Source organism: Aquarana catesbeiana, linkage group LG08 (genome assembly GCF_042186555.1).
Source record: "Aquarana catesbeiana isolate 2022-GZ linkage group LG08, ASM4218655v1, whole genome shotgun sequence".
In the NCBI taxonomy this organism is placed as follows: domain Eukaryota; kingdom Metazoa; phylum Chordata; class Amphibia; order Anura; family Ranidae; genus Aquarana; species Aquarana catesbeiana.
Window position 1 is genome coordinate 305,718,533 of NC_133331.1, and position 13,067 is coordinate 305,731,599.

At 45.9% G+C, this 13,067-nt stretch overlaps 1 protein-coding gene across 1 annotated transcript in view; it reads right to left on the minus strand.

Annotated features, from left to right (window-relative positions):
* Positions 1-13,067, minus strand: part of LOC141105182 (uncharacterized) — a 50,349-nt gene that overhangs the window by 34,360 nt on the left and 2,922 nt on the right. Inside the window, 6 exon segments of the mRNA XM_073595073.1 lie at positions 7,448-10,053; positions 11,691-11,832; positions 12,015-12,071; positions 12,194-12,343; positions 12,501-12,568; positions 12,685-12,808. Coding sequence (XP_073451174.1) covers positions 7,448-10,053; positions 11,691-11,832; positions 12,015-12,071; positions 12,194-12,343; positions 12,501-12,568; positions 12,685-12,769 — 3,108 coding nt within the window. The 5' untranslated portion in view covers positions 12,770-12,808.

Sequence of the window (13,067 nt, forward strand, 5' to 3'; positions counted from 1 at the left end):
TTCGGTGGGGGCTCATAAGACTAATGTACGGTTAATCTCAGAACAAGAACAAACACATCAGGGGTAGTGAGGAGCAACGGCTTGTGACCCAACAGATCCCCCGGGCAGCCCCCCCTCCGACCTTAACCAGTCCCCACCCCCTCTCGTGTATATAGCAAACAATAAACCACAAATACACTCACGACAGGACATTACACCTGCCACTCTTCGAACTGCAAAATTTCAGCAGGCTAAGATAACCACAAGGGCAGACCACCCTGCAAAAAATAAACCCGTTTATAGACGTTTGCTACAAGGGAAACAATCTCATGCCAGAGGCCGAAAGCTCATCTGGAGATGAGACTACCCATTCACACATGTAGCACTTCAGGCTGCAAAGCCAGCAGCTGAAATACCCCTCAAAGGTTCGTCGAACCCAGAGTAACAAGTCTATAACGTTTGCTACAAGGGAAACAATCTCATGCCAGAGGCCGAAAGCTCATCTGGAGATGAGACTACCCATTCACACATGTAGCACCCTTAGACTGCTGAGTTTCGTAGCCCAAAGAATGGCAGACAGTGAACAAAAAATACAGTCAGCAGAAACCCATTGGCAGGTTCGTTAAAACAACCTCAGGCGAGGAAATACCTGCCTCTAAGACAGTCTCAGCATACCGACAGAATCCAGCCGTCAACCGAAAGATAAGAGAGTCGTACAGTGGTAAGAATATAAATCAAACTTACCGTACTGTTAGGGCTGCGCAAAGACCCCACTCTCATCAATCAATTAACGCCCAAATGCTTGTCGCGGTATAACTTCGACTGTAGCCTGAGGTCCCGGGTTTCGGCACCATCTGTTATGGAAATGATTAAGAGCTCCAATCGAGCCCAAGGTTATCTGCTGCTGTCTCTAATTTGAAAAGTGTTGATATGCATGCATATAAAAGTAAACACTCTGAGACACGCTCAGCATCGTTACTGTTACACTTCTGATTTATTCAAGGCAGGGTTAATGTTTTATACACACAAATACGTCATTGCTATGTTAGTCTAATAGGTACATCTCATTGGTTAAGATAGTAAAGAAGATGGAGAATTTTCATAACGAGGTTTGCCTGTCTTTGGTTTTATCTCCAGTTCCGCGTTCTTCTGATGTGTGGGATGTAGGGGGTACCCGCCATCTTGAGAAAATATAGGAACAGAGCTAATCTGTATACTTATATAATGAGTAAGGAGAAAAATATGTATGCACATAAGAAAATAGACATTTTCAGATTACTATTATTATTATCTACATCACATTCCTTCACACATCCACACTACATTCTCCAACAGATCTCCTCCACCATCCACACTACATTCTCCGACAGATCTCCTCCACCATCCACACTACATTCTCCGACAGCTCTCCTCCACCATCCACACTACATTCTCCAACAGATCTCCTCCTCCATCCACACTACATTCTCCGACAACTCTCCTCCCACCATCCACACTACATTCTCTGACAGATCTCCTCCACCATCCCCACTACATTCTCCGACAGTTCTCCTCCACCATCCACACTACATTCTCTGACAGATCTCCTCCCACCATCCACACTACATTCTCCGACAGCTCTCCTAAACCATCCACACTACATTCTCCGACAGATCTCCTCCACCATCCACACTACATTCTCCGACAGCTCTCCTCCACCATCCACACTACATTCTCTAAAGATCTCCTCCCACCATCCACACTACATTCTCCGACAGCTCTCCTAAACCATCCACACTACATTCTCCGACAGATCTCCTCCACCATCCACACTACATTCTCCGACAGCTCTCCTCCACCATCCACACTACATTCTCTGACAGATCTCCTAAACCATCCACACTACATTCTCCGACAGATCTCCTCCACCATCCACACTACATTCTCCGACAGCTCTCCTCCCCCCATCCACACTACATTCTCCGACAACTCTCCTCCCACCATCCACACTACATTCTCTGACAGATCTCCTCCACCATCCACACTACATTCTCCGAAAGCTCTCCTCCACCATCCACACTACATTCTATGACAGATCTCCTCCACCATCCACACTACATTCTCCGACAGCTCTCCTCCACCATCCACACTACATTCTCCGACAGCTCTCCCCCACCATCCACACTACATTCTCCAACAGATCTCCTCCTCCATCCACACTACATTCTCAGACAGATCTCCTCCACCATCCTCACTACATTCTCCGACAGATCTCCTCCACCATCCACACTACATTCTCCAACAGATCTTCTCCTCCATCCACACTACATTCTCAGACAGATCTCCTCCACCATCCACACTACATTCTCCAACAGATCTCCTCCACCATCCACACTACATTCTCCAACAGGTCTCCTCCTCCATCCACACTACATTCTCCAACAGATCTCCTCCTCCATCCACACTACATTCTCCAACAGATCTCCTCCCACCATCCACACTACATTCTCCAACAGATCTCCTCCACCATCCACACTACATTCTCTGACAGATCTCCTCCACCATCCACACTACATTCTCCGACAGCTCTCCTCCACCATCCACACTACATTCTCCAACAGATCTCCTCCTCCATCCACACTACATTCTCCGACAACTCTCCTCCCACCATCCACACTACATTCTCTGACAGATCTCCTCCACCATCCACACTACATTCTCCGACAGCTCTCCTCCACCATCCACACTACATTCTCTGACAGATCTCCTCCCACCATCCACACTACATTCTCCGACAGCTCTCCTGAACCATCCACACTACATTCTCCGACAGATCTCCTCCACCATCCACACTACATTCTCCGACAGCTCTCCTCCACCATCCACACTACATTCTCTGACAGATCTCCTCCCACCATCCACACTACATTCTCCGACAACTCTCCTAAACCATCCACACTACCTTCTCCGACAGATCTCCTCCACCATCCACACTACATTCTCCGACAGCTCTCCTCCCACCATCCACACTACATTCTCCGACAACTCTCCTCCCACCATCCACACTACATTCTCTGACAGATCTCCTCCACCATCCACACTACATTCTCCGACAGCTCTCCTCCACCATCCACACTACATTCTATGACAGATCTCCTCCACCATCCACACTACATTCTCCGACAGCTCTCCTCCACCATCCACACTACATTCTCCGACAGCTCTCCCCCACCATCCACACTACATTCTCCGACAGATCTCCTCCCACCATCCACACTACATTCTCCGACAGCTCTCCTCCACCATCCTCACTACATTCTCCGACAGCTCTCCTCCACCATCCACACTACATTCTCCGACAGATCTCCTCCACCATCCACACTACATTCTCCGACAGCTCTCCTCCACCATCCACACTACATTCTCCGACAGATCTCCTCCACCATCCACACTACATTCTCCGACAGATCTCCTCCACCATCCACACTACATTCTCCGACAGATCTCCTCCCACCATCCACACTACATTCTCCGACAGCTCTCCTCCACCATCCACACTACATTCTCCGACAGCTCTCCTCCACCATCCACACTACATTCTCCGACAGATCTCCTCCACCATCCACACTACATTCTCCGACAGCTCTCCTCCACCATCCACACTACATTCTCCGACAGCTCTCCTCCACCATCCACACTACATTCTCCGACAGATCTCCTCCACCATCCACACTACATTCTCCGACAGCTCTCCTCCACCATCCACACTACATTCTCCGACAGCTCTCCTCCATCATCCACACTGCATTCTCCGACAGATCTCCTCCACCATCCACACTACATTCTCCGACAGATCTCCTCCACCATCCACACTACATTCTCCGACAGCTCTCCTCCACCATCCACACTACATTCTCCGACAGATCTCCTCCACCATCCACACTACATTCTCCGACAGATCTCCTCCACCATCCACACTACATTCTCCGACAGATCTCCTCCACCATCCACACTACATTCTCCGACAGCTCTCCTCCACCATCCACACTACATTCTCCGACAGATCTCCTCCACCATCCACACTACATTCTCCGACAGATCTCCTCCACCATCCACACTACATTCTCCGACAGATCTCCTCCACCATCCACACTACATTCTCCGACAGCTCTCCTCCCACCATCCACACTACATTCCCTGACAGCTCTCCTCCATCATCCACACTACATTCTCCGACAGCTCTCCTCCACCATCCACACTACATTCTCCGACAGCTCTCCTCCACCATCCACACTACATTCTCCGACAGATCTCCTCCACCATCCACACTACATTCTCCGACAGATCTCCTCCACCATCCACACTACATTCTCCGACAGCTCTCCTCCACCATCCACACTACATTCTCCGACAGCTCTCCTCCACCATCCACACTACATTCTCCGACAGATCTCCTCCACCATCCACACTACATTCTCCGACAGCTCTCCTCCACCATCCACACTACATTCTCCGACAGCTCTCCTCCATCATCCACACTGCATTCTCCGACAGATCTCCTCCACCATCCACACTACATTCTCCGACAGATCTCCTCCACCATCCACACTACATTCTCCGACAGCTCTCCTCCACCATCCACACTACATTCTCCGACAGATCTCCTCCACCATCCACACTACATTCTCTGACAGATCTCCTCCACCATCCACACTACATTCTCCGACAGCTCTCCTCCCACCATCCACACTACATTCCCTGACAGCTCTCCTCCACCATCCACACTACATTCTCCAACAGCTCTCCTCCACCATCCACACTACATTCTCCGACAGATCTCCTCCACCATCCTCAATACATTCTCTGACAGATCTCCCCCACCATCCACACTACATTCTCCGACAGCTCTCCTCCACCATCCACACTACATTCTCCGACAGTTCTCCTCCACCATCCACACTACATTCTCCGACAGCTCTCCTCCACCATCCACACTACATTCTCCGACAGCTCTCCTCCACCATCCACACTACATTCTCCGACAGTTCTCCTCCACCATCCACGCTACATTCTCCGACAGATCTCCTCCCACCATCCACACTACATTCTCCGACAGCTCTCCTCCCACCATCCACACTACATTCCCTGACAGCTCTCCTCCACCATCCACACTACATTCTCCAACAGCTCTCCTCCACCATCCACACTACATTCTCCGACAGATCTCCTCCACCATCCACAATACATTCTCTGACAGATCTCCCCCACCATCCACACTACATTCTCCGACAGCTCTCCTCCACCATCCACACTACATTCTCCGACAGATCTCCTCCACCATCCACAATACATTCTCTGACAGATCTCCCCCACCATTCACACTACATTCTCCGACAGCTCTCCTCCACCATCCACACTACATTCTCCGACAGTTCTCCTCCACCATCCACACTACATTCTCCGACAGTTCTCCTCCACCATTCACACTACATTCTCCGACAGCTCTCCTCCACCATCCACACTACATTCTCCGACAGCTCTCCTCCACCATCCACACTACATTCTCCGACAGTTCTCCTCCACCATCCACGCTACATTCTCCGACAGATCTCCTCCCACCATCCACACTACATTCTCCGACAGCTCTCCTCCCACCATCCACACTACATTCCCTGACAGCTCTCCTCCACCATCCACACTACATTCTCCAACAGCTCTCCTCCACCATCCACACTACATTCTCCGACAGATCTCCTCCACCATCCACACTACATTCTCCGACAGCTCTCCTCCCACCATCCACACTACATTCCCTGATAGCTCTCCTCCACCATCCACACTACATTCTCCAACAGCTCTCCTCCACCATCCACACTACATTCTCCGACAGCTCTCCTCCACCATCCACACTACATTCTCCGACAGCTCTCCTCCACCATCCACACTACATTCTCCGACAGTTCTCCTCCACCATCCACACTACATTCTCCGACAGATCTCCTCCCACCATCCACACTACATTCTCCGACAGCTCTCCTCCACCATCCACACTACATACTCCAACAGATCTCCTCCACCATCCACAATACATTCTCTGACAGATCTCCCCCACCATCCACACTACATTCTCCAACAGCTCTCCTCCACCATCCACACTACATTCTCCGACAGATCTCCTCCACCATACATTCTCTGACAGATCTCCTCCACCATTCACACTACATTCTCCGACAGTTCTCCTCCACCATCCACACTACATTCTCCTGACAGATCTCCTCCACCATCCACACTACATTCTCCGACAGATCTCCTCCACCATCCACACTACATTCTCCGACAGATCTCCTCCCACCATACACACTATATTTTCAGGCAACTCTTCCATCTTTTTTTCAGTAGTTTCTCTTGCCGGCTCCTCTTAATGTGTTTACGAAACCAATAACCTTTGTAATTTTCTGTAAGTGTGATGTCTCCCCATTGACCACCGGTGGGCAGTTTTCATGGACTGTCGGTGTAAATATTGGACTTACTCAATACCGTTTTATTGGAGAACCACGTTCCTTTAATTTATTCTTTATGGGTTTATATCTGTCAAACCACACCCCTAAAAACTAAAACATTTTTACTATACCCCCGATGTGCTTTGTACACCACTTGTCTCTATCTGACCCCCTCCCTAGGAGAATCTGAGGCTCGTGGGGGTCACATTTATTCCCTTGTTATGCCCCATCATCAGTGTCCTCACCTGTATGAATTTTCTGGTGTCTAACAAGGTCCTCTGTGAATCAAACATTTCCCGCACCCTGAACATGAGTCAGGGTCCTCACCTGTGTGCTTTTTCTGGTTTCTCACAAGTTCCTTTTTTTCTAAGTGAAAGATTTCCCACACTCTGAACCTCATCTGTGTGAATTCTCTGGTGTTCTAACAAGGTCTCTTTTAAGAATGAAGGATTTCCCGCACTGTAAACATGGATAAGGACGCTCAACCGTGTGAATTATCGGATATTCAAAAAGCACTCCTTCCTGAGCGAAAGGTTTCCCCGCACTCACCTGTGTGAATTTTCTGTTGTATAAGGAGATGTTCTTTCTTAAACATTTCACACACATTGAACATGAACAAGGGCAGTGGCGTCGCTAGGGGGTGGCTACTGGGGGCTGTAGCCCCGAGTCTCTTACCTAGGGTTGGCTCCGGGCTCCATCTGCTCAGCTGGGGGGGGGGGGGGACATGACTAGTTAATGTTATCAGGCACAAGTTCTTATCTATATTCAGCAGTTCCCAACAATTTAATCATTGTCCCGACGTCCACATCTGTACCAGTTTTTCTGGTGTTCAACAATTTGTTTATTTTACGATTAAAACATTTCCCACACGCTGAACATAAATGAGGACGCTCACCAGTGTGAATTCTCTGACATCTACCAAGGTCTCTCTTTTCATTGAAAGGTTTCCCTCACTGTGAAGATGAATACGGACGTTCACCCGTGTGAACTCTCTGGTGTCTAACGAGGTGTGCTTTCCGAGTGAAAGATTTCCCGCACTCTAAACACGAAAACGGACGCTCACCCGTGTGAAGCCTTTGGTGTTTAAAAAGTGAATCTTTTGTGGTGAGAGATTTCCCGCACTCTGAACATAAATAAGGGCGCTCTCCCGTGTGAGCTCTCTGGTGTTGATCAAGGTCTCGTTTCTGAGTGAAAGCTTTCCCGCACTCTGAACATGAATAAAGACCCTCACCTACGTGAACTCTCTGGTGTTTAACAAGGTGTCCTTTCCGAGTGAAAGATTTCCCGCACTCTGAACACGAATACGGACGCTCGCCCGTGTGAAGCCTTTGGTGTTTAAAAAGCGAATCTTTTGTGGTGAAAGATTTCCCGCACTCTGAACATGGATGAGGGCGCTCTCCTGTGTGGGCTCTCTGGTGTTGATCAAGGTCTCTTTTCTGAGTGAACGTTTTCCCGCACTCTGAACATGAATAAGGACGCTCGCCTGTGTGAATTCTCTGATGTCTACAAAGTTCTCTCTTTCCTTTGAAAGATTTCCCGCACTCTGAACATGAATGAGGACGTATATCCCTGTGACTTTTCTGATGGGAAACTAGGGTGGATTTCTGAATGAAACTTTTCCCGCACTCTGAACATGAAAACGGACGCTCACCTGTGTGATTTCTCTGGTGTACATTAAGTTGTCCTCTCTCATCAAAACATTTCCCGCACTCTGAACATGCAAAAAGATGCACACCCGTGTGGACTCTCTGATGTCTTACAAGGTGTGGTTTACGAGTGAAAGATTTCCCACACTCTGAGCACGAATAAGGACGCTCACCTGTGTGAAGTTTTTGGTGTTTAAAAAGTGCTCTTTTTGTGATGAAAGATTTCCCGCACTCAGAACACGAATAAGGGCGCTCACCTGTGTGAATTCTCTGGTGTTCTTCACAGTCTTTCTTCCGAGAGAAAGATTTCCCGCACTCTGAACATGAATAAGGACACTCTCCCGTGTGAACTCGCTGGTGTTTAGAAAGTGATCCCGTTGTGATGAAAGATTTCCCGCACTCTGAACAAGGGAAAGGACGCTCACCCGTGTGAATTCTCTGGTGTACAGTAAGGTGTACCTTTTTAGAGAAACATTTCCCGCACTCTAAACAAGGGAAAGGACGCTCACCGGTGTGACTTCTCTGGTGTACCATAAGATCTTTTTTGCGATTGAAACATTTCCCGCACTCTGAACATAAATGAGGACGCACACCCGTGTGGATTCTCTGATGTCTACGTAGGGCGATCCTTTCGTGGAAAGACTTCCCGCACTCTGAACATGAATAAGGACGCTCACCTGTGTGAATTCTCTGGTGTACAATGAGTTGTTCTTTCTCACTGAAACAATTTCCGCACTCTGAACATGCATGAAGATGCTCAACCCTGTGTAGTTTCTGGTGTCTAACAAGGTGTTCTTTCCGGCTGAAAGATTTCCCGCACTCTGAACATGAATAAGGACACTCACCCATATGAAGTTTCTGGTGTTTAAAAAGTGATCTTTTTGTAATGAAAGATTTCCCACACTCGGAACAAGGGAAAGGACGCTCACCCGTGTGACTTCTCTGGTGTTCAATAAGGTGTCCTTTTCTAAGGAAACATTTGCCACACTCTGAACAATGGAAAGGACGTTCACCTGAGTGAATTGTCTGATGTCTCAAAAGCTCTTTGTTTTCAGTGAAAGATTTCCCGCACTCTGAACATGACAATGAACGCTCTCCTGTGTGATCCCTCTTATGGCTTAAAGAAGATTTCTGGGGATTAGATGGATCTGGGGATCTGTCAACACTGTGAGAACTTGGAAGGACATCTGAAGTCATATTATGGGATTTCTCAGAAGGTTCCTCAGGATTAGAAGGACCCATTGATCTTAGATGGACATCTGAAGTCATAGTATGGGATTTATCAGAAGTTTCCTCAGGATTTGAAGGACCCATTGATCTTAGATGGACATCTGGAGTCATAGTATGGGATTTCTCAGAAGGTTCCTCAGGATTAGAAGGACCCATTGATCTTAGATGGACATCTGAAGTCATAGTATGGGATTTATCAGAAGGTTCCTCAGGATTTGAAGGACCCATTGATCTTAGATGGACATCTGGAGTCATAGTATGGGATTTCTCAGAAGGTTCCTCAGGATTAGAAGGACCCATTGATCTTAGATGGACATCTGAAGTCATAGTATGGGATTTATCAGAAGGTTCCTCAGGATTTGAAGGACCCATTGATCTTAGATGGACATCTGAAGTCATAGTATGGGATTTATCAGAAGGTTCCTCAGGATTTGAAGGATCCATTGACCTTAGATGGACATCTGAAGTCATAGTATGGAATTTATCAGGAGGTTCCTCAGGATTTGAAGGACCTATTGATCTTGGATGGACATCTGAAGTCATAGTATGGGATTTATCAGAAGGTTCCTCAGGATTTGAAGGACCCATTGATCTAACCAACCAATCAGAAGTCACTTTCGGAGAATATTGTGGAATGTCAGTATCTTCCGCCTTACAATCTGGAGATATAATAAGATGTCCCTCCGATGTATTTATATTCCAGAAACACCGTCCATCTGCTGGAAAGCAATATTTAATATAAGTCATATCTGTTCTCATACATCTTGTATTCAGAAGTCATAGATCTATGTGTAGCTTTCAAAACGTTCCCAGAGATCTGGCACTGAACTTGGTGCAATTTTATCAGAGAACTACAAATAAAAACCAGATCAATGATACAAAACACCCAAATCATACTAACGGTATTTTTGCATTGATGACAAGGTTATGGTGAAGAATGGGACTTTCCTCCACCTATTCTTTAAAACATATCAAAGATATACTATTCATATAGTGTACAGCAGTGGTGGTAAACTATAAAATGTGCACAGCAGAGCCTAAAACATACATTTTTAAAAAGTGAATCTATCAAACATCCACCAGACCCGTGCAAGAGAAATCATGAAATATCAAAAAATCCCAATATTTTATACACTGAAAAAAATGATCAATGGCAGACTTGCCCCATGGTCAGGTGCTTTTGGGTGAGGGTACATGCTTTAATATACTCAGTAACTATGATCAACATTCCTAAAAACACAAGTGGCTCTCTTAAATGGACCTCTTGATGAGATTCCCAAGCAATTGCAAACGCTTATGCAGGCTACAAGACAAGGTGGAAAAACATGGTGAAGATTCTGCGCTAGAAACCCTTGAGGATGTCCTATTGGACGAAACATGTAGGGCGGAGTTTGAAAATGCTTGAAAGCTCCATCTCCATTCCTCAATATAATGTCATGTTCCCAGCAAATGAGGAGGAGATACTGTACACCATATGAAAGGTCCATCTCCATTCCTCAATATAACGTCATGTTCCCAACCAATGAGGAGGAGATACTGTACACCATATGAAAGGTCCATCTCCATTCCTCAATATAATGTCATGTTCCCAACAAATGAGGAGGAGATACTGTACACCATATGAAAGGTCCATCTCCATTCCTCAATATAATGTCATGTTCTCAACAAATGAGGTGGAGATACTGTACACCATATGAAAGGTCCATCTCCATTCCTCAATATAATGTCATGTTCCCAACAAATGATGAGAAGATACTGTACACCAGGGATATGCAATTAGCGGACTCCAGCTGTTGCATAACTACAAGTACCATGAGGCATTGCAGGACTCCGACAGCCACAAGCATGATACCCAGAGGCAGAGGCATGATGGGACTTGTAGTTTTGCGACAGCTGGAGGTCTGCTAATTGCATATCCCTGCTGTACACCATATGAAAGGTCCATCTTCATTCCGCAAAATATAACGTCTTGTTCCCAACAAATGAGGAGGAGATACTGTATACGATAAAGAGGAATAGAGGAGGACTTTTCATAGGGTGTACAGTAGCTCCTCCTCATTTGTTGGGAACATGACGTTATATTGAGGAATAGAGATGGACCTTTTATATGGTGTACAGTAGCTCCTCCTCATTTGTTGGGAACATGACGTTATATTGAGGAATAGAGATGATGTACACTATATTGGGAACACTTGGTTGTGTGAGAAATACATAATTACATTTATCTGGCAAGGACTTTTAACTTAATGGACTTATGATATATTTCAATCCATATAACAATGTAAATACATGATTTACACTTAGAGAAGTAGAATTAAAATGTGGACGGTTTCTGAATGTATTGTTTATGACTTACTTGTGTCCATATGTAGAGAAGATTCCTCCTGTTTACTTTCCATAATCATCTCCCCGTCCTCCATAGACTGCTGATCTCCACTCACCAACCTCTCTTCTTCTTCCTCTTTAACCTCAGATTTGAGGTCTTTCCGTTCTTCATTCTAAACCCCAAAGATTTATAAATAGGAACAAAAAAAATTACAATGAAGAATGTCCTTTTATAGAATTTTTTTTCCCCAGTCTCAACTACCTGATAACTCTCTTTATATTCCCAGGAATTTCCCAAGAAAAACCTCAGTTATAAAGGACCTCTCTCCTCCATAGACTACTGATCTCCACTCACCAACCTCTCTTCTTCTTCCTCTTTATGCTCAACTTTGATGTCTTTCCGTTCTTCATTCTAAATTCCAGAGATGATAAAATATAACATCTGAAAACACTGCTGCCAATAATAAGAGTTTACATAGAAGAATATCCTCTTATAGAATTATTTTTTAGTTCTTTTTGCCCAGTCCCATCTACCTGAATATTATCCGTAAAGCTGGCATCTTTCTGTGTAGAATTCTGGGAATACAGAGGACAACCCTCCTCCATAGACTGCTGATCTCCACTCATCAACGTCTCTTCTTCTTCCTCTTTAACCTCAACTTTGATGTCTTTCACTTCTTCACCCTAAACCCCAAAGATGACAGAATACATTTATAAAAATAAAATTAAAAAAAAGACCAAGGGATTATATAGAATGTCCTCTCATAGCTTAGAACACATTTTTAAGGTCTACATGCTCAGTTCCATCTACCTGATGATGGTGAGGGATGGTGTAACCTACCTGTGTGGAATCCCGGGAATACAGAGGACGGGGACATCTCTCTGGTGGGTTCCCATTACTGGATCCATCTGTAGGAAACACACACACTGACTGAATACATTGTTTCTATGTTTTTATCAGATGATGGGGGATCTAGGTGGACCCTCCGTACTGCTCTCTCCTTTACAATAAAGTCTCCTCTTACCCGGTGATGTGAGGGGCGGCTGATTGTCCATCATGACGTCCTTGTAGAGATCCTTGTGTCCTTCTAAATACTCCAACTCCTCCATGGAGAAATAGACAGTGACATCCTGACACCTTATAGGAACCTGACACACACGATGATACAGTCACCATCCAGACACATCCCTTGTCTGTTACTAGATAATGTCCCAGAATTCCTGGCACCGCTCACCTCTCCTGTCAGCACTATCCAAGACAGCTTTATGACAGTTGGATAAATGGCTCTATATTTAGGATGTATCCGGTCTATAAACCAGAGGCTCTGGATGGACAGTTGGATAAATGGTTCTATATTTAGAATGTATCCGGTCTATAAACCAGAGGCTCTGGATTAAAATCTGGATT